The sequence below is a fragment of the Thunnus thynnus genome, chromosome 14, assembly GCF_963924715.1.
Source record: "Thunnus thynnus chromosome 14, fThuThy2.1, whole genome shotgun sequence".
Classification (NCBI taxonomy): domain Eukaryota; kingdom Metazoa; phylum Chordata; class Actinopteri; order Scombriformes; family Scombridae; genus Thunnus; species Thunnus thynnus.
The window spans coordinates 28,556,279-28,577,694 of NC_089530.1; the positions used below are offsets into that span (position 1 = coordinate 28,556,279).

General features: G+C 38.0%; 1 protein-coding gene and 1 long non-coding RNA gene across 3 annotated transcripts in view; one reads left to right on the forward strand and one right to left on the reverse strand.

Moving 5' to 3' along the window:
• LOC137197417 (spectrin beta chain, non-erythrocytic 1) overlaps window positions 1–17,835 on the forward strand; it is a 132,735-nt gene extending 114,900 nt beyond the window's left edge. For both annotated transcript variants that reach the window (XM_067610821.1, XM_067610820.1), the window contains 10 exons: window positions 4,474–4,631; window positions 4,907–5,045; window positions 6,260–6,344; window positions 6,428–6,624; window positions 6,722–6,822; window positions 7,694–7,748; window positions 13,877–14,079; window positions 14,928–15,101; window positions 16,089–16,131; window positions 16,247–17,835. In XM_067610821.1, coding sequence (XP_067466922.1) covers window positions 4,474–4,631; window positions 4,907–5,045; window positions 6,260–6,344; window positions 6,428–6,624; window positions 6,722–6,822; window positions 7,694–7,748; window positions 13,877–14,079; window positions 14,928–15,101; window positions 16,089–16,131; window positions 16,247–16,456 — 1,365 coding nt within the window. In that variant the 3' untranslated portion in view covers window positions 16,457–17,835. The remainder of the gene's footprint in view (window positions 1–4,473; window positions 4,632–4,906; window positions 5,046–6,259; window positions 6,345–6,427; window positions 6,625–6,721; window positions 6,823–7,693; window positions 7,749–13,876; window positions 14,080–14,927; window positions 15,102–16,088; window positions 16,132–16,246) is intronic.
• An 854-nt stretch (window positions 17,836–18,689) lies between these two features.
• On the reverse strand, window positions 18,690–19,191 carry LOC137197419 (uncharacterized). The gene is made up of 2 exons (XR_010931422.1): window positions 18,774–19,191; window positions 18,690–18,730 (listed from the first exon to the last, which is right to left on the reverse strand). It is a non-coding gene; the product is annotated as an uncharacterized lncRNA (long non-coding RNA).
• Between the last annotated feature and the right edge of the window lie 2,225 nt (window positions 19,192–21,416).

The following is a 21,416-nucleotide window of genomic DNA, read 5'->3' on the forward strand; positions in this document are numbered from 1 at the left end:
ACAGGGCATGGTCAAAATACAGGAAACACCATGATAAAGGGACTCAGTAACATGCCACCTTATTGACCCCCCCCCCCCCCCCCCCCGAGGAAACCCAGGTCTTGTGGTTGAAGGACAGTTTCCCTCCTAATCTTCTAGGCTGATCTGGGTTTATTTTAAAGGATTCACTAAACTCTAACTGTCTCTTTCTCTTTGGCAAAGAGTAGCAGAGTAGAAAGGCTTCAGCCAGCAGCTCCTCATGTTTAGCTCAGTGGTTAAAATGACAAATGTGTTGGGCGGCGGCTCATATCAGCTGTCACTAATTAATTCTGTGAGTGACTTGATGACAAAATGAGACGTAGTGAAGGAAGAAGCTCCACTCTGTCGGTCTCTCTGTAGTTCCAACAACTCCAACAGAGTGAGACGTCTCTAGAGGATATGTGTCAAACTCAAGGCAAAAGCGGGCATTGACCGAAAACTACATTTCCCACAATGCATGCCGATTATGTTACCCACGAAGTGACAGTGTCCCGCCGCTAGACCGCAACGTATCCACATCAATGCGATTTTCCCAACAAGTGGAATTGAGAAATATAAATAATGACCCCAAAATGTCCAGAAAGAGAAAAACTGATGCAGATGGAAGACAGTTTCAAGAAAGACGGGAAGGAGAAAACATGTTTGTGCTTTAAGGAGAAAAACCGGTTTGTCTTCTGTGTTATGAGGCGACGTCTGTGGTCAAAGAGAACGATCTACCAAACACAGAGCTACGTCTGCCAAAAAACAGCCTTCAAGAAAAACAACAAATTGTCCAAGAACTAAAAGGCAAACTGCGATCGCAGCAGCACAACCAAAAACAATGCAGTGTGTTAATAATAATAATAATGATGTTATTTTTGATTGTTGATTGATGGAGTAATGTGGGTTTCATAACCTGACAAATTAAAAAGATTTATGTCATAACTACAAAGCAACAAGCAAACATTTTTTTTTACATCTATGCAACTATATATATAATATTTGTAACTTGAATAAGTAATACATTCAGAGTTATTTAAGATAAAGGATTTATTTTACATTACATTTAGTTACATTTAAACATTTTAACATCTGGCCCTTTGCTGATGTGGTCCTCGGTGATAAATGAGTTTGACGCCCCTGATCTAGAGGATCAACTTCAGGAGTCACGTTGTCCAGTTAAACTTTAATTCATATCTGATCAGTAGTTTAAGGTTAAACAGTTTTGAATCAGGACCTTCAGTATTGGGACGCTGCAGCTGTTATTTCATGTGTCAACGTATTAAATTAACATTTTATATCTTCTCCTGATATGTAAATACAAGTATCAGATCAGACTCAATATCGGCAGATACTCAATAATAAAGGACTTGATTCAGTGCCAGAAAAACTTATATATCATACATTGTTTTTGGAGAAAGTAAATAAAATTGAGAATGAGCCAGAGAGTTCCTTTCCTGCCCTTTTTTTGTGTAAGGGATTTATATATATATGAACACGTGTGACCTCTATCTGAAACGGTTTCTTGTGTTTAGAGGTCATATCCTTAGATTTCTTCTCATAATCTGTCACGTTAAAGAAAAAGTTCAGCATCACAGTACAACACATCTTATTGGCTTTATTTCTCTCCGAGAGTGAGATGAGAAGAGTCAAATATAACTAAACTCTGTTTGACACATCTTCTCTTCTCACTCTGAGAAAAAACAGCTATTAAGAGTACTCTAGAAAATGTTGAACTATTCCTTTAATGGACTGAAATGTTCTCAAACCTCACATCTGTCTTTATTCTTATAAATATTAAATAGTGATGCCAGCTGAGATGTCGGTGAACAATAAAATGAAACAATAAAAAACCCTAAAACATGCCGACAAGCTTCTTTCTTCCTCCTGTCAAACCAGAGTGGACTGTTGATAAATGATGAGCGTCTGAGTGTTTTTTGATGGCGTTTTGTGTTTTGACCATTCCCCTGTATGTCCATTTCCCTGCATATCCTCCCCTGTCCACCCAGAAGAGAAAGGGAGAGGTGAGACTCTGTTTACCAAAAACATTGGCTTTGCATCAGTGTTCATTTTGGCTGCAGTTTTAGACTTTCTTTTTAATCTTCCGACTAAAATGTTGATTAATCTTAGTGGCATTTTAGTCATATTCATGCAGTTTAGTTCTGGCCTAGTGTTAGTCACAGCCCTGGTGATTTGCAAATACTTTTAGGGTTTGTTTTTATCTTACTTGGAAGGCTGCGTGGGTGGATTTTTGCATATAGGTCAACAAAAACTAAATTCAAACTCTGACTGAATAACAATAATTACATGTAACAGTAAACTCCACCCGCCTGGCCCTCCGAGGAGGTTAAATCAAACGCCTCTAGTAGTTTGCAAATACAGTTTGGGTCTGGTCTGTCCATGAGAATAAAAACTAAACATTTAGAAAAGTCTAATTCTTGTCAAATCAATTTAAGATGCATTATTTTAATTATTTCTTTTCTGCACACAATAGTGCAGTCAAACGTTTTTGTTAGCATTTGCTGAAATGTAGTTGCTTGTTAGCCGCCAGAATATCGCCGCTTGCAGTCGTCTGCAGTTTCCAGTAGCTTTGTGAATAATGTCTCAGTGTCAGATGTTGAAAATATTACTGAGAAAATGTGAATGTAATAAGACAGGAGTGAAAATATTTTGTGAAACTCACCATAAAGCTATGTTTGGAGTTTGGAGAAGGTTTTTTTTTTCGACGTTCGTTCTGAAGACAATCTCAGCTGAAACATATTTCAGACCCTCATGTTAAAGCCTCCACCGACTCTCATCAGAAAATAACATTTTAAGCGCTTGGCACGCAGCTTTGCTTGTGAACCTTTGACCTGTGTTGCTTCTTGTGGCTGGAAAACAGAAAATCTTTTTTTTTTTCTTCTTGTGTTGTGTTGCAGCGATGTGGGTCGCCAGTCCCAGCTGACCTTAAGTGACATTCAGTATTGCTTGAGTGTGCAAATAAATGTCTGCATGGATTTATGTCAAAGTAAAGAATTTCATTTAACAGAGTATCTGTATCATCTCAGACGGTTCATTTTAGTTTAATATGATTACACAAAGTGCAGCTTTGGCTTCTGTTTCTGTTTTCAGAGTGAATGAGGCTCTGTTCATGTACAGGAGAGTTTTAAAACTTTAACATCTTGTTAGTATTCAGCACTGAGTGCTTCAAGTTAGCTAAAGCTAATATTTTACAGGCACAGCAGACACAATGAGCAGTGTTTCCCTCAAAAGATGCACTCAATCAGAATTCATGTTAATCCAAAGATCACAGTATAGTTGTGTTTGGATCTGTGGAGGGATTTCAGATCAATATGACTATCTGGCGGCCATATTGGAGGTCTTTTGCAATTGTGCAATAGTGGCTAAGAAGACTTGTCCATCACTTGTCCATTACTTGTTTGTTACTGATTTGGAGCTGGTCAATTAATCACCGAACAATCTGACTGATTGATCGACTGTTTAGAAAGTAGCTTGTAGCTTGTAGCTTGTAGCTTGTAGCTAGCTAACCGTAGCATCTGTGCAACTAATCATCTCTGTTCGGTTATCAACGCTCACTGGCTCACTTAGCTAGAAGCATATTAACATTAACACTCTTTAGCTCCAACTCAGATCTACTTGATCAGAGTTTTCTCTTTTCTGAGAACAAACTGAGTTAATCAACAAACACAACTATCAGCTTTAGCTAGCTTAGCTTTAGCTGTTTACAGCCTGGTTTATACTGTATCAGCAGAAACATCCTTCAACTCTCCATTCCCTCAATGAAACACTAAAATGTTGAGTTGCAAATATTTCTTTAAAAATCTCCACAACGTTACTGAACATTGAACCCCAGGACTCTCCTGGGTAATGTAATCTGATTTTAGCAGACAGCTAAGATACTATACCACATCACAAAACTGAGATCTGTTTGATCATTCCTCTAAAATTTTGAGGATGAAACAATTATCAATGTAAATGCAATTCGAAAACACTAAAATGTTGTGAGATCTGTGGTTAAGACAGACAGTTTCCAGCTGTCTTCCCAGTCTATACTGGAAGTTAAATACATATTTACATCCTGCATTGTGCGGTGATCACCAGCGATCGATTCTGCTTCATATTGCACTAGATTTACAATAGAATTTATGTGTTTGCAATCGAATAAACACTAAATGATGATATCCTTCAATAAGGAATAGTGTTTGTCAGAAATTTTTTTTTTTTTTTCTTTGATTGTAACATATTTTGCTGATTTGCTGAGCTTCAGGAGCTTCTTTCCTTTTCCAAATGCTTTCTGTTAACAAACATTTCCCATCAATTCTCTTCTCTTTTTAGGCGACCAGGATATATGTAGTGAAACCTCAGTATCACGCAGCCCTGACTCTCTGTTGAGAAAATGAAACGAAAGTCTTTATTTATGGGGTTGTTAGAGCGGCCTGCTGAACTCTTCTGTGTGTCGTCTTGTCTCTCTCTCAGGTCCTGGAAGCCTGGAAGAACCTCCTGGAGGCGGTGGAGGGCCGCCGGGTGAAGCTGGTCGACACCGGAGACAAGTTCCGCTTCTTCAGCATGGTGCGCGACCTGATGCTGTGGATGGAGGACGTCATCCGCCTGATCGAGGCCCAGGAGAAGCCACGGTATGTGTGTGGGAGCTTTCAGCCACATTTTCACTTTATCTCTCCCACCTCTTGTCACTTTATCCCTGATGAGTCGGGTGTTTTGTAATGTTCTGATGTTGTTAAGCTGCTTAGGTGAACAAGCACACACACACAGGACACACCTCTTTACCCCTCTTAATCTCCGGCTTTTACAACTGCTTTGCTAAAAATTATTTATGCCCTCTCTTACTTCACTTCAAACTGAGGTTAAGTTATTAATATGTTTTTGTAATGTGTTTGATGCTTGTTTTCAGGGACGTGTCGTCGGTGGAGCTGCTGATGAACAACCACCAGGGCATCAAGGCGGAGATCGATGCCCGCAACGATAGCTTCACATCCTGTATCGAGCTGGGCAAAACCCTGCTGGCCAGGAAGCACTACGCTTCAGAGGAGGTGGAGACAACTTCCTCTAGTTCAACACAGAACAGAAAAAGACTTGAATACCATTAAGAATATCTACAGGCCTACATTTGCTCAGTTTAAGGCCCAGAAACTATAAATATATACTGAATAGTAATTGGATATTTTATTTCTCCAGCTTGTAAAGCACTCTGCCGTCCTAAAAGACTCATTATCTACTTCATTTATATGAAACTAAACACAGCTGGACCTCATGTCCAGTATCAAGTTGTTCCTTCAGAAGGAAAATTAGCAGCATTTAGTTTTGGATTTAGTTGTCACGTTGCTCTAATTGGTGTAATTCCAGGTTGGTTTGGCTTCTCAAAGTCATCACTTTGTTACTGAATGAAGATGCTTCTTATTAACGTTCTGTGTCTGTCAGTAATATCTGACGTTGCAGATTTATGGACTAAATTCATCTATAATCCACTGAGAACCGACGCTTGTTATCAAGCTAACATTACTTTCAGTCAGATATCTTTCCTGTTGCTACCAGAAGAAATGAGTCAGTTCCAGGATTAATGATGACAGTCTTTTCATCTCCAGATTTTCAGTCAGAAATTAGCAGCATTTAGTATTGGATTTAGTTGTCACATTGGTCTAATTGGTGTAATTCCAGGTTGGTTTGGCTTCCCGAAGTCGTCACTTTGAGTTTTGTAGCATTTGACAGCTGTTTGAGCTGTTGAGCTGTTACAATCTACTGAGAAAACATCTGAAAACATGCAGGCAGCATGGCCACCTTTATAAGAAGCTAAGCTAACGTAACATTATCAAGCTAACGTTACTTTCAGTCGGATATCTTTCCTGTCAGTTCCAGGGTTAATGATGACAGCTTCTCCTTTAGACTCAAAATGCTTAGAAGACATAAAAAATTTAAATGTTTGACAAAAACTAGGCTACAAAGCCCAAATCAAATGACTTAAATTTGACTGAAGCTAATATATTTGACTAAATCAGTTAACACTGATCAGTACACTGTGACATCACAAGCAAATGATTTTCTAAGGGTAAAATGGTGGAAATCTTTATTATTTTTTTTTTAAACAACAACCTTTCAAACTAACATGTAAATTAAAGGGCCTTGCTTAATTTCAGGGAGATACTCATGATGTTTTGTACCCCTGCTGTCTTTTTTGAACGTCCACACCACATTCGGGATGAGCTTCGTTCACATATTAACCATCTCTTACGATGTTTTCCTGCCTCAGATTAAAGAAAAGTTGTTACAGTTGACGGACAAGAGGAAAGACATGATTGACAAGTGGGAGGACAGATGGGAGTGGCTTAGACTGGGTAAGAGTCCGTGAGTTTTGTCAATTAGTCAGCGAGTGAATTAGCTTGAATAAATCTGGTTTAACGTGTCTACATGTGTTCAGTTTTGGAGGTGCACCAGTTCTCCCGGGACGCGGGTGTGGCCGAGGCGTGGCTGCTGGGTCAGGAGCCCTACCTGTCCAGCAGGGAGATGGGGCAGAGCGTTGACGAGGTGGAGAAACTCATCAAACGCCACGAGGCCTTTGAGAAGTCGGCCGCCACCTGGGAGGAACGCTTCGCCGCGCTGGAGAGGCTGACCACGGTGAGACACACGAACGCCACCACACACACTGGAGAGAGATATTCTGACCGGATAAAGAATCAGGTTTAAAAAAGGACTTTGTGTTTTGTGTATCCAGATGGAGTTATTGGAAGTGAGAAGAAGGCAAGAGGAAGAAGAGAAGAGGAGACAACCCCCGCCCACTGAGGCTCAGCCGGCTGAAGATGCAGCACAGAACAAGTGAGTGTTTGTTTGTGTGTGTTGCCTTTTTTATTTTTGACTATCCAGGGACATCGGTGTTATAAATATGTGTATCCATTTGTGCAATGAATCCAACTGTCTGCCAATAAATAACTGTGTGTTTCAGAAAGAAACGGTTAGTCGGGTTTATCTATTTAGATAACAGATTGTGTCATTGGTTATTCGTGTACATTTATCAAACATTTTACCAGTTTCTCATATGAAAAGAGCTGCTGTTGTAATCCTTGGAGCCCTCTGGGTATTTTTGACATTGGATAGAAAAAAAATGTGTAATTTAAATCCGCAAGATGGTAACTGAATCTTCCAAAAATATCAAGGCACATAATTGAATGTGACCCTCAGGGTAATAACCTGTTCTTATTTTTAGTTATATAGCCATGTCAACAAAAGGTTTTTTAATGTATTGTACTTCAACAAAGCCGCAAGCTTTTAATTTTTGGGTTGACTGACTCCATGTTTCCGTGCACAGAATAGTTCCCTGCATTAGAAGCACCTTCTTTGGGTTTCAGTACTGTCAGACACGAGTAGTACTTCCTCTATTGTTTCTCGTAAGCAGCGTTTCGACTTTCAAGGCAACTTTACCGTCACTGCAGAATTTTCACATTCTAGTGAAAGTGAAAACAAAACACAGAAAAAAAGGGAAATGGCTTTACTAGAAAAAGGTTCATCATCGTTGCACCTAAATGTATAAATAAACAATATGTCACTTCAGGTATTTACACAAAAAACAACAAAACACAGAAATTATGCATAAGTCAATAATGAGTGCAGTCATCATTTGCAGCCACTGTGTGTTTACATGAAGTGTGTGTAACTCTTTGTGTATTTCTTTTACTTTGTGTGTTTGCAGGGAGGGTGAGCCGGCGTCTCAGAACGGGCTGCCGTCCGACCAGGAGTCTCCCAGGGTTAGTTACCGCTCGCCTGCCTACCAGAAATACAGCAGCACCCTGCAGAGCCGCAGGACCACCGCCGCACCCTGACACACACACATACACACACACACATACACACACACACACATACATATATATGCTAAAGATGTGTGTACATCCAGGATACTGAAATATAACCACACACACTCCAAACCACATGCACACAGAAACAGGAAACATCACAGAACACACATGAACACTAACCTTTGACCTGATTCATAAATATCACTGTTGTTAACGCGGTGTGTTGTATCCGTCCTCCTTACACACCTCTGTGATACAGACTTCCTGTATTTTTCACTTGTCTTCAGCATTTATTGTTTGCTCCTTCTCCTAACTCATTAGTTTTTTTTGTAAGTGCAATGAGTTGAACTTTAAAGGTGTATCAGTATATCATTGACAATTTTTTTTTGTTTATGGAGACATACATATTTTATCTCAAACAAAATGACACCGTTAGTTAGAAGCAAAGGGGCTGATGGGATTTGCTGTCTTAATTTGGAGAAACATAAACACTAATAGTGAGATTTATAGGATCAGTCAGCTTCACCGTGGCCTCGTTTGTTTATAGTTATTATATCAACATACTGTCATTACCGTAATTTCACATTTTGAACATTTTGAATTGAAATTCTACGCGTTGCACCTTTTAAGCTGCAGCTCTGCTGAATTAATTAATTGAGGGTTTTTTCACGCCCACCTGGATCCTCTGTTACCGTGTTAATCAGTGTTTTTGTGGCCAACCAGTTATGGTCGCTGCTTAGATCAAACTTTAAAAATTCATGAACACATGAATTTCTGTGTTGTCGGAGGGATATTTCAGGACACAAATGAGCAGTCAGTACTTTCTAACTTATTTTATTTAATGTATTTTGGGAAGTAAGTTGGCAGTTTTCCTATTCATTTCAAAATCTAAAGTTTTAGCGGCAGCTTCCAGTGGCCATTAAAGGGACTGCAGCTTTAAGGAACCCTGTGGAGTACATGTAGGTACCGCAACGCAATACACTTCCCTGCAGCCAGTTTCAGGCTATTCCACTGATCGACAGTAGTGGTGGTAACACGCCAAGAAACTTCTTCTTCCCTTCCCATGTTTGTTAGACATGGATGTAAACAATGAACAATGTAGGTTTCCAATAATTTTAAAAATCGGCTATGCAAATGTTTTATGTGGAATGAAATACATTTAACACGTTTATAAGGCCTCGTGAACGCGCAGTGCATTTTGGCTGAAAACCATAAACATAAATTGTGAAGAAAACTTCACAGGGTGCCTTTAAAGCAACTTTAAGCTCTGGTTTCAGCAGCACTCAGCTTTGGTGACAGAGCTGCTTTTATTCAGTTTTTTCCATCGGGAGACGTTTTTCTAATTGTGTATCAATTTTTGTTTTAATTTGGTGCTTGCTAAAACATGTTTTAAGATTCCCTCCCATGGAAAAAGAGAACACTGAGAAAAAAGATCCAGGTGGACGCAGGGTTTAATTCAGTTTCATTATGTTCCTGGTTCATAACTAGTACAGCTGAAGGAGAGACTTTTTCAGATTTTTGTCAGGATCTATTTACCACGGGAAGGTAGTTTAGCTAGTTAAGTTGGCCAATGCTTGGTGTGAAAAGGGCAAAAATAATATATATTTCTAATCAAATTCAGCAAATGTTCAAATGTTTCCTAACATTCATTTTTGTACTTAATTAGTTCAGTGAAAGAAATTAGAAATAGACATTTGACCTGATAAAACCACAGTACAGAATTTTAATCCTGCTACGAAATGGTGCTCTGTGTTCTTAAAATGACCAAAGTAGCAGAAAATCAGTCATGTTAATGATTTAGACATTTAAATTTAGCCATTTTTAGACATTTAGAGACCAAACGTACTGTATGATTCCTCATTTGGTGTGAGAGTGTGACTGCATAAGTGATGTGTGGGACCCCAAAACACACATACATACATACACAAAACTGGCCACACCATTGTTTTTATCCATTCCTCCCCTCATTTTTTCTTTTCCTCCCTCCTTCTTCCCTCTGTCTCCCCTCAGCTCAACACTCCTGCCATCCTCTCCCCTCAGCTGTTAATGGTTCTGCTAGTTTACGTCATCCTTTATAAACTCACCCTGTGGAATATGAACACCTGAGAGGACTACCACAAAATATACATATTCCTCAGTGCAGCCATCACATCTGGTTATAAAAACCACAAACTGTGATTTACAAATCTGTTTTGCATTTGTAGAATTTTTATAGATATTTATTCCCTAATGTAAATCACGGCATCATCAGCATATTGATATATATATGGTAATAAAGATAAACAGAAAATAACAGCAAATATAAAGCAGGCATTTGTCAGTCATAACAAATCTATCAAAAACTAATAATAGTATACAAGAGTATACTATTATAATAATAGTAAACAGTATACTACAGTAATAATGTAGTATGTCCTCCAAAATACATCAAGGTCAAACTCTGATATATTGTCTTATTGTTATTGTCTTAAAATAAAAGATTTCAGCTGCTTAAAGTTAAGCTTGATCATTCACACTTCACATTGCCAATATGTAAACTGATCAAAATGTTAATCTATCACAGATTTTACATACAGTATGTTACATATTTCATGTTCATACAAACATATAAAGTACGACTTTATATAGTTTTTAGGGAGACATTACTCTCTCTAGACCGCATTGGGTGAAAGTTACTTTCAATTAATTGAAAAAAAAAACAAACAAACTCATATCTACCTGCCCCAGGTGTATCTACATCCCACAGCCCATATCCACCATCTTCATATCGTTCCTCATAGAGTGCAGTATGTGAACCATCATGTGTTCTTTATCACACATACAGCTACGCTCTATGTAAAATACCATTCCATTTAACAGCACTGCATGTATGTGACAAATGGATGATTTCTTTTCACAATTAACAATTTATGAAAATTGTATAAAAGCTGCAAAAAATTAAGTAGATCTAGAAGATCATCATTTATTTCTTAAGATGATTTCTGTCTTTATTTCTGTATAATAAAAAGAAGTAAAGAGCTGTATGCAACACTTTTAAAACCCTCTCACTAGATAAATGGTACCAAAATAAATATAACTGTAATTTAATAGGAGAAATGAACATTAATCTATGTTATGCACATTTCACATTTTTAATTCTCTCACAAATTCCCACTCTGCATCTTCACTCTCACATTTTCTCTATACTTATATTGTCAAACACTACCACTGAGTAAAAACCAAGTAAAAGAAAATCAGTAAATAAATGTCCGTTTATCTATCTATCTATCTATCTATCTATCTATCTATCTATCTATCAGAAATTTGACAATTTTTTCTCATAACAGAAAATTAGTTATTACTTCAAAGTTATTACCTTTTTTGTCTAACAGTAGTGCTGTTCTTACATATAATCATTGTACATATTGACCATGTGTACATGAATTAATCCATATTCAAAATCATTCCACAGCTTCATGTAAAATTGATTCACATTCATAAACATTAAGATATGTCCCAGTGTGTGTGTGTGTGTGTGTGTGTGTTGATCTACTCCATCCTTCAGTTTTACATCCCCATCTCTCATTATATTTATTCAGTTATGATCTTGTGTCACTTTGACACTGTTTTATATCTTCATTGTTATCAGTCTCTGTTGTTCTCATGGTTTATTGTTATAATTTCTTTATTTCTCTTCATGGTTTCTGTTGCATGTCCATCCAGCTCATTCCCAGACTAACACACATTCCCCAATAAACCCTGTCAGAACCAATCAGTGCACTCGGCCCATTCTGGTTTGTCTGTCCATGTGTTATCCATGTAGATGTGTCACATGTCTCTATATACAGTGTTGGTGTTGTTTTTGTTGCATGCTGTCACCATCATTAGCATTTCAGTTGAATTTTCTGTCAATGCTATATTTCTTCATCTCATGTGCTTCACCCATTTTCATCCTGGGGCTTTACTTTATTACAAACACATTTCTGTGGATTATTATTTGGTTTGCATAGTAGTTTAATTGATTAACAAATGAAAGGATAGTTCAAATAATTATTTGATAGCCATAAACTCACTTGCATAACTCGCCATTTTCTTTGTCTTTACAGTAGAATATGAGTCTACCAAATAATTGTTGGTTGGGTAAATTAATATTTTCATGACTTTACCAAAAAAAATTTGAGATTTTCATTATTTCACCAATATTTTTAGATATATTTTAGTATTTTACCTATACTTTTAGTTATTTTCATTATTTTATCAATATTTTCAGAGATATTTTCAGTATTTTACCTAGAGAGACTTTAATAATTTTACCAGTAGATTTAGAGATATTTTCAGTATTTTACCAATACTCTTAGATATATTTTTAGTATTTTATCAATTTATATTTAGTTTTAGAGATATTGTCAGTATTTTACAAAAAGTTGTAGAGAATTTTTCAGTATTTTACAAAAAGTTGCAGAGAAATTTTCAATATTTTACCAATACTTTAGAGATATTTCCAGTAGTCATTCAGTGAATGTCCTACGCAGTATTTCAATTCAGTATTCAGCATTACTAGAACTGGTCAAGAGTTTGACTGTCTTTCAGTAAGTTCCCAGTTCCTGAACAACCTGTAACCTCTATGAACATGTCTAGTGTTTGACAAGTTTACACTAAAAAAAAATCTCTGAATCAAATTGGTCCAACCTTTACCAAGCTGTAGGTAAAAGCTCTCAGGATTAGTTGAGGCCTTAAGGCTTCCAGTAAAAGCTCCAACTCACCAAGCTCTAAACAAAAGGTCCCAGGATTGGTCCAGCTCTTGCAGTTCTTCCGTTAAAGCTCCCAGGATTGGTCCAGCCTCTGAACTGTTGTCAAAAAGAGCCTCCACCATTCATCCAGCCCTTGAAGAGCTCAGTAACAGGGTAATAAGCATCCAGTTGGAGTGGGTGTGGTGTGGAAAAATAAAATCTGTTTTGATACTAGGCCAATCGCATTCTCCCCTTCCCAATAATGACGCCCAGTAATGAGTTCCAAGCAATTTTGTGGATAATTGTTTGAGATTTTATTGTGTTTTTCTCCTTCTGCTGGCTTCTCCTCTCCTTCTCTGTTATTCACACTGTCCATCATGATGTGTGTTTGTTATGTTATGTTGTTGTGATTTATTATGCATGTCCTAAAATCGTAATCAGTGCATGATCGGATTGTGTTTGCTATTGTTGCTGTTAATATACAATGCAGAGGTTTTTCTAATCAGTACTGGAATCCAGAGCTGAGCTGATGCTATTAAAATGCTAAAAAAAAAAAAAACAGCTTAAAGATGCATAAAAAAGGCTGATGTAGCTGGTATGAGTGTGGTTGCACTTTGCTGAACATTTGTTTCCTTTTAAATAGCTTGCATTCGCTTTGAGACTTGTAATTTAATTCAAAACTTCATAGTCACCTTTACAACTTTTATAACTTTTTCTTTGACATCAGTGATTTGTTCTTTTACCTGTACTTGAAATGAAAACACTTAAATCCCTCAGTACGGCTGCTGTGTTACAAATCATAATACTATTAAACTGGGAACCTGGTGGTTAGAAAAACCATTAGATCAAAGATCATGTTGCTGTGTCAGAATATTAATATAATTAATGAAGTGACTGCTGCTGTGCCAAGTGAGTAAAACGCACCTTTCTGAATTTAAAGACATATTTTTTTTCAATCCTGCTACTGTGTGACGACTACAGGGGTTTTAAAAAGAACTTAAAGGAAACATTGCCATCGCCAGACTATAGCAGTGAGGTTGTAATGTTAATGTGGTTTGGGAAATGAGTCTTTGTTTCAGTAAATAGTCTTTCTTTTGGTTAGGTGAGACATCCCTAAAAACCTAAAAACACCAAAATCTGTTCATCAGGGTTCCTTTTTGATCGAGTAAATTTGTTTGAAGAACTTGAAGGTGTCTACACAGCCTGTGATTCTGCTCTGCTCTGCATGCTGCAGCTATGATAACTGATTTTCAGCTTCTGTGTGTCTGAGAGAGAAAGATTTTTTTTTTTAAAAGAGTATATGTGAGAGCGCTGCGTTCATCCACAGCTCTCCTCTGACTCGTCTCTCTCTCTCTCTTCTGTTTCCAGGACAACGTGGATGGAGGCGAGGTGGTGAACGGGGTTTCGGAGCCCAGCCCTGCAGGGTCTCCTGGCGCTTCTCGCAAGGGCAAAGCCAGCCAGGCCGCAACCCTGCCGGCCAAAACCCAGCAGGAGGCTCCAACGTCCCAGCTGGAGGGCTTCCTGCACCGCAAACATGAGTGGGAGGGCCACAACAAGAAGGCTTCTAGCAGGTATGAAAACAGAATACCTGCAAGAAGTGTCCATAACATTGTTTTAAATATCATTTTATGGCCATTTTTACACCTATTATTATTGCGACAATAGAGAGATGACAAAGAGTGAAGGATAGTTGAACCACAGACGTGTTTATGTGTCATGCAACTTAAAGGGAAATTCCGCTTTATTTCAACCTGATGTATTTCCCATAAATGTGGCCATTGTGGCTCTATGTGTCGTGCTAACTTTGCGCTCTCCAGCTCCGTTCTAGAGATTCATTCGGGCAAACGCAGAAAAAGACGTTAATAGCACAAAAGGACATATCAGGGCAAGCTGCTGAGACTCCGATAGCGTTTCAAATAAATGTGATATTATAAAAAGTTTGTTTCTGAGTCTGAACATAAGTAAACACAGGAACTAGCCGTCTGTAGCAGCCATTTTTGTTGCCAAGTTGGTCTGTTTATGTGTGAGGCTGTGGATGGCTCAGTGTCTGTTCCTGTTGGAGAAATAGTAGATAGAGAAGTAGATAAATAAAATGGTTCATGCCTGCAAGTTTCCAAATTGCAAGGATAAAATGACCAAATTTTTACAGAATTTCTTTAACGTAGTTCCACAAAGTTAGCAGGACACATAGAGCCACAATGGCCACATTTATGGGAAATACATCAGGTTGAAATGAACCAGAATTTTCCTTTAACCAGTTGGCAACACAGTTCACTTAAACACATTTAATAGCAACTTATGAGCAGAGCTGAAAAGGTCTTTTCTCTTGCCTGATGAGTCAAACTGATGTTGTTCTGTTTGATGTTAAATTACTCATTAGGTTTTCTCTGACAGCATCTGACTTGTTGTGTCCCCGCAGGTCGTGGCACAATGTGTACTGTGTGATTAATCAGCAGGAGATGGGTTTCTATAAGGACCAGAAGAGCGCCAGTCAGGGTATTCCCTACCACAGCGAGATTCCCATCAGCTTGAAGGATGCCGTCTGTGAAGTGGCGCTGGACTACAAGAAGAAGAAACACGTCTTCAAGCTCAAGTGAGAATCCTGATGATGAAAACTGTTGTTTTTTTATTTGTAGATCCACAGTGATGATGGCAACAGTGAGCCACACTGTAACTGAACACTAAATTAGTGTAATTAAAATAACTCTTTCCTTAAGCAAAGCTCTTAAAGCAACTACATAAGACAGTTTGAGCTAATGTGTTGGTCGTAGCTCGTAGTGATGAACCTACAGAGAATTTTCAGTGACGCTGCAGCTCCTCTCGGCTTTACGGAGCTTTATAGTGAGTTTCAGCTCATTGTTTATCTGTCTGGCTGCAACTTTACTGTTCTGGTTCACTCTCAGCGCTCTCATAGCATCATTTTGGGCCGCAGCAGGCAGCTGTTTTTTGATAAAAAGCTGTAAAAAACCACTGTACACTACCTGCTCAGCACCAAACGGCAAACAGACACAGTTAGCTGTAGACTAGCTGGTGAACATAGTGGAGCATTTAGCAGCTAAAGAGCCAGATATTTCCCTCAGGAGTTGGTGGAGAACAAAAACAGAGCTAAAAGAGAGTGAATATTGGACTTACATTCACCAGGTGGACAGAAACACGACTCCACATGAATGATAATGTTGCAAATAAGCAACTGTTTGCTAACAAGTTCAACATATCAACTTAATAATACAAAAAAACAAATGATGCAAAAAACAACAAACAAAAAAACACATGATGCAGCTACAAAACATCTGAGACTGAACCAGACAGTAAATGTGCTGTAAAACCAAAACTAGAAGCTAAAAGAGGCTAAAACATCTCTGTAGAGCTGCAGAAATGGTGAGATTTGGATATATTAAATATTCAAAACCTTTCACATTTGATCTATTGTTGATTTTAAAAAGTATTGATTGGTGAAGCTTTAAAGTACTGTTGAAATTAATCCGCCGTCACAGCGTCGTCAGAATAAATAAAACCATCTGTGAGTCCTGTAAATATTCACACTGATCTTTTTTTTTAATGCTTCCTGTAACTTCCATAGGATTACTGACGGGAATGAGTATCTCTTCCAAGCCAAAGATGATGTAAGTACAGAGTGAAGATCCTTCCACCTGCTTTATTTATGTTTCTCGTTGTTTGCGCTCAGCTAACCTCTCTCTCCCTCCCTCCCTCTCTCGCTCCTTCTCTCCGTCCCCGCAGGAGGAGATGAACACATGGATCTCGGCCATCTCAGCCGCCGTGTCGGTCGACAGGTCGGAGGTCACGCCCAGCAGCCATAGCACGCCCGCCCCCGCCGCACGCGCTCAGACGCTGCCGGCCTCCGTCACCACGGCGACAGCCGAGTCCAGCCCGGGCAAACGAGAGAAAGACAAGGAGAAACGCTTCAGTCTGTTCAGCAAGAAGAAATAGACGCTCCTTCTTCCTTCCTCCTCCCTCCCTCCTCCTCCTCCTCCTCTTCCTCCTCTTCCCTCCGGTGCTGTTTGGGGTTCTCCCTCGTTATCGATCGATCGATCTTTGGTCAAATATTTGTTGAAGATGTCCATGTCAGTTGACCAAACGTTCGATTTAGTCAGCTCGTAGCAACTGATACTGTCATGGCTAAAAACTAATAAGAATAATCGCTTGAAATGTAATTAAATTTACTTCTAAATAGATTTAAATTTAATCAGAACTGTTACTGTCATAAATCACCAGACAATGTAATAACTTCAGCTAATAATGTTTATTAACATTTTGTCTCATTTAACAGTCTGGAAAGCTAGTTACAACATTATCAGTTGTTATGTGGAATAAAAATCCCAAACAGCCACTCCTCCTCTTCTTCCTCCTCCTCGTCTTCCTCTTCCTCTTCCTCTTCCTCTTCCTCTTCCTCTTTACTCCACTTCCTCTCAAAGCGTGACTCCAGCATGCAAGCTCCGAGCCAAAACTCTCCACTCTGTGCCTATCAACCGTCCGGTCTGGCTCAGAGCTACAGTACAGCTACAACACACCACCTGTTTCCTCTGTTCAGTTTTTGTAAGATAAGGAGCAGGAAAAAAACAAATAAAAAAAAAAAATAAAGAAGATCTGATTGAAGGAAAATAAAGAATCTTAAAGGGGGGTCTGCAAAACGCTTCAGGCAGCTGCTGTCATAGAAATAAAAACCAGAGTTTGCCGCTGAACAACAACACGATGTAGAGGAGTTCCCAGAATATTCCACTTTTATTATCGCTATTATTTGTGTTTTCTATTTCCTGCTGTTTTTTTTTCTTTCTTCTTCTTCTTCTGCTTTCTCATCATTCCAGCTTTTTTTCGTCGACCGCTGCCTTTTTTGTGGTTTGTGTTTACGCTCCCGAGTCTTCTTCTCTCTCCCTGTTTGTTTTGTTTTTCTTTTATGGGAAGTTGTAGGTAGTTCCTGTTTGGGTCCATCCTCAGTTTTTTGCGAGGCCTTGTCTTTGCAAGATGACGTGTATCCCTCTGTAGTGGGGAACCACCGCCGGGTAAACCCCCTTTTTAAATTACACCTCTCAACTTGTTTCTGATCTGTGGAGCTGAAACGTGCAGAATTATGAGAAAATTAAAAAAAAAAAAAAAAATCATCATGTTGTAAAAGTCATTGGGACGCATGTTGAAGAGCATGAGGAAAAAAAAAAAAACATCACCGTTGAGCAAATGACTTCCTGCAGCGTCACAGAGAGAAAAAACAAGAGAGTGGCTGTAATTTGGAGCGTTACCCTGCAGTGCTTTGAACTGTATGTATAACTTGTGTATAACAAACTGTTAAAAAAATAAACCTGTGTTTAATTTCACCTATTATTATTATTACTACTACTACTACTACTACTACTAAGACCTACCAACCGTAATAAGCTTCATTTGAGTATAACTTTCTGTACCTGAAAACCTAACGATATGTACACTTAACAAATCTGAATGAAGGAAGAATGAAGGAGGAATAAATAACTAAAGACCTGTAAGAATGTTTGTTAACTCAAACTTTATTAGATCATCCAGTAAGGTTTATTTTCTACTCTCTTTACATGTTTGAAACATTTATTTCTGCCCTTTAGTTATCGGGAAGATGTTTTTTTGTTTTCCACCAGTTTGTATTTTCTGTTTCACATTTAAAAAAAAAACAAAAACAAGGTATGTCTAAGGTTTATTTAGTCCGACAAGTATGGAGACGTAGATGTACTATAAAAACAAAATTAAGCATTGCTGTTAAGTAGACAAGTGAGGTCTAAAAAAAGCATTTACTGGAAGTGAGTAATGTTGCAGAGTAATGGTTGCTTGCTTGTTGGCTTCAGCACCCTTTTTATTTTTATTTTTTTTGGAAAGATTTTGGCCGCCAATGACCTCACAGTGAAATCTGTTGCATTACTGGTTGGGGTTTTTTTTGTATGGAAGTTGTTTAATGACAAAATTATGAGAAGAACTTTGCGCTGTGATCAATCTGAGATGTGAGAGTGCAGATAACAATTTATGACTTCTATCAAATGTTGTTTTGAGCTCTTTCTGTTGCATGGAATTGTTATAATTTGCATGCTTTAGTTTTGGTAGTTTCTTTACCTCACGTGCCAAAACTTAGAATTACACCTTAATTTTAATATTTGACTCAGTTGCGCCTCCTAATACCAAATATTCATGAGTTTCAAAACATCACATGTGAGCTAGTTTTAGGAATTTAAAAAAGCAAGATAGACTCTGTTGGAGTTAAGTCCAACTTTAACCCCATATTTGATTTGACTTTTTTTAAGTTATTTTTTATTTGCACACATATAATACAGCATAAAGTCCAGATAATAGAAATAAAAACAGATGTGACAGGAGAGGTCAAGAAGCCATATGCTTATAGAGTAGCCATAGGCCTCCCCTCAACATAAGGAGAAGAAAAAAAAATCAGAAATTGCATCTCTAACTGTGCAGAATATATAATTATATCAGCCTAAAGTGGGCGTATCCTACTACGGAAAGCGAAATCTGCCAAATACAGTAGCTGTTAGAAAAAATGAGTTTCAGTCTCAATGTGCCACAAATCCAAAAACTTGCTCCTAAAACCTGCTTGAATTTGTTTTGCACTCACGTATAATTTTGTCATTGATTAACTTCCATACATGCCAGGAAAAGTGGAAGTAAAACAGCAGGAAATGAGCCCAGAAGCGTAAGAGGCGGGGTTTTTCCAGGCGTGGCGGTGGAGTTCGGTCCTGAAACAGTTCCTGTTTTGTTTCTTTTCGCTTCATTCTCTGGCAGTTTGATAAGTATAGTGTGCATTCCTCTATGTCACTGTAACCATAGTAACGAGATATTTCTTCATATTGCACAATCAACGATGCCACGATGGGGGTGGGTGGGGTTACGGCCTGGGTGGGCGGGGCCGTGGATTTGTAGGTGAGGTAGTTGGTGTGATGTGGACCAGGGGTCACTGCTAGTTGGATCTGCACCTGTAGACTTCTCCCCCTCTCTGTTACATATGTGCAAAAAGCCATTAAAATGCTTTTAAAACAAAACCAGACTGACTGTGTTTGTTTTTCCTCCTGTGTGTGAAGTTAATAGATAAACACACACAGTTCAAAATGTGTGTGTTTTATTTTTTATTTGTCCTGGTGAAAATCACATTGAGGTTTTTATGTATAAATATATATTTTGGAGGCATTTTACACCTTTATTATTATAAATTGTCACATAATTTCTAGCTGTTAGATTATAATACGGTATTCAAATCTTATTTTTTTCCACATTACATGATTCTCTAAGTGAGACAAAAACTGTAGATGAAATATTGTTTAAAAGGCAGAAAAGAGTTAACAGGAAGCCTTGTGATCACTTGTAACAGCCACAGATTCTGAAGCCTCTCCATTCTTTGCTAAATGCTAGCTTCATGGACTATTTTGCTAACTAAAAAGACTAAATAACTACGCAATATGATGATTTAGTCACATTCTTGACATAGGCCGTTATATTACAGGGATAGAATCACATGATCTGTTCAACTGATGATGTAGGTAAATTTTACCAGAGGTGACCAAAAAATGACTTGAGCCATTATTTTAGGAAGGTGATGAAATACGAGTCCGCTGCTGGAATCAACCACAGATGTTGCGGTTATGTGGCTGCATTAATCCCAACAAAGTCTTTAAAGGGAAACCTGATCAGGACGGCAGCGTTACAGGTTTCAAACAGGACGAACAACATCAGACGCACAAGAAGTAAAACAACAGTAAAAGGCTCAAAGAACAGAGGAAGTCACAGAACAACTGTCAGTATTGAGACTAAAGCTAAAAACAGACAATTATTGAAGGAGTCAGAGTTTATAATCACTGTGAGATATTAACTTCTTTAACTTTGCAAACTATTCAAAGTGTTTGCAGCAGAAAACATGAACACTTGCATTTTTGCACTAAATGAGTGTGTGGACACACTGTGGATTTTATCCTCCATCACTTCCATTGAAAGCACATTTGAAGGATCTTTTAATATCCAGTATGAACAGGAGGAATGATTACAGCGAGGAAAGGACTGTTGTTGTTTTAATCCAAACATTGAGACATTTATAACAGGTGACAACATGTTTTCTTCCCCTGCGTTTTCACAATATCAATACTAACTTGGTTTTGTCTGTATTCAATAGGAGCTTGAGTTGAATGAGATGAGACTGTAAAGTATGAAACACAGACTGTAGTTTATGAAAATGTATTTTATAAGTTTGCTATAAATAAACGATATTCAGTCTTTTGGCCAAACATCCTTTAGTGTTGTTTTAAATATCAACTTTCATCATGAAGCATCCTGTTGAGCTCAGTTAAAGAAAAACAAAGATACTGACAAACATCCAAAGAAGACAAACTTTTATTATTATTATTATTATTATTATTATTATTATTATTATTATTATTATTATTATCCAGAACTCAAAATCTGATCATGTGGAAAGAAATTAGGTTTAAAGATCTCTCAGATGTCATCTGATTGATCAGGTGTTGATGCTGTAATGATAAACAGTTTGGTGTTTCTGGTCATTTATGTCATTAGAAGGTGAAATAATGTAAATTTAAAGCACATTTTAGGAAACTTTCTGAAGACGAACTAATGAGGTGAACAGATAAACATTCAGTTTCTTATTGAAGAACTGAAACTCATTTTTCTTGTTTGTTTTTTATTGATAAACAAGATTAAATGTCTGCAGCTCCAAAACACCAGAAACCAGACCGACTGAATGAGATGATGAAAAATAAACACTTTGCTTTTCAACTGGTGACTGTTGACCGCCCTCTACTGGTTACACTGGTGAACTGCAGCACTAAACTCTCCTCTCCTCCTTCTTTCCTCTCTTCTCTTTTCATCATCCTCAAATCGACCTTTTCTCCTCCCTCCTTCCTCTCCTAATCTTTTC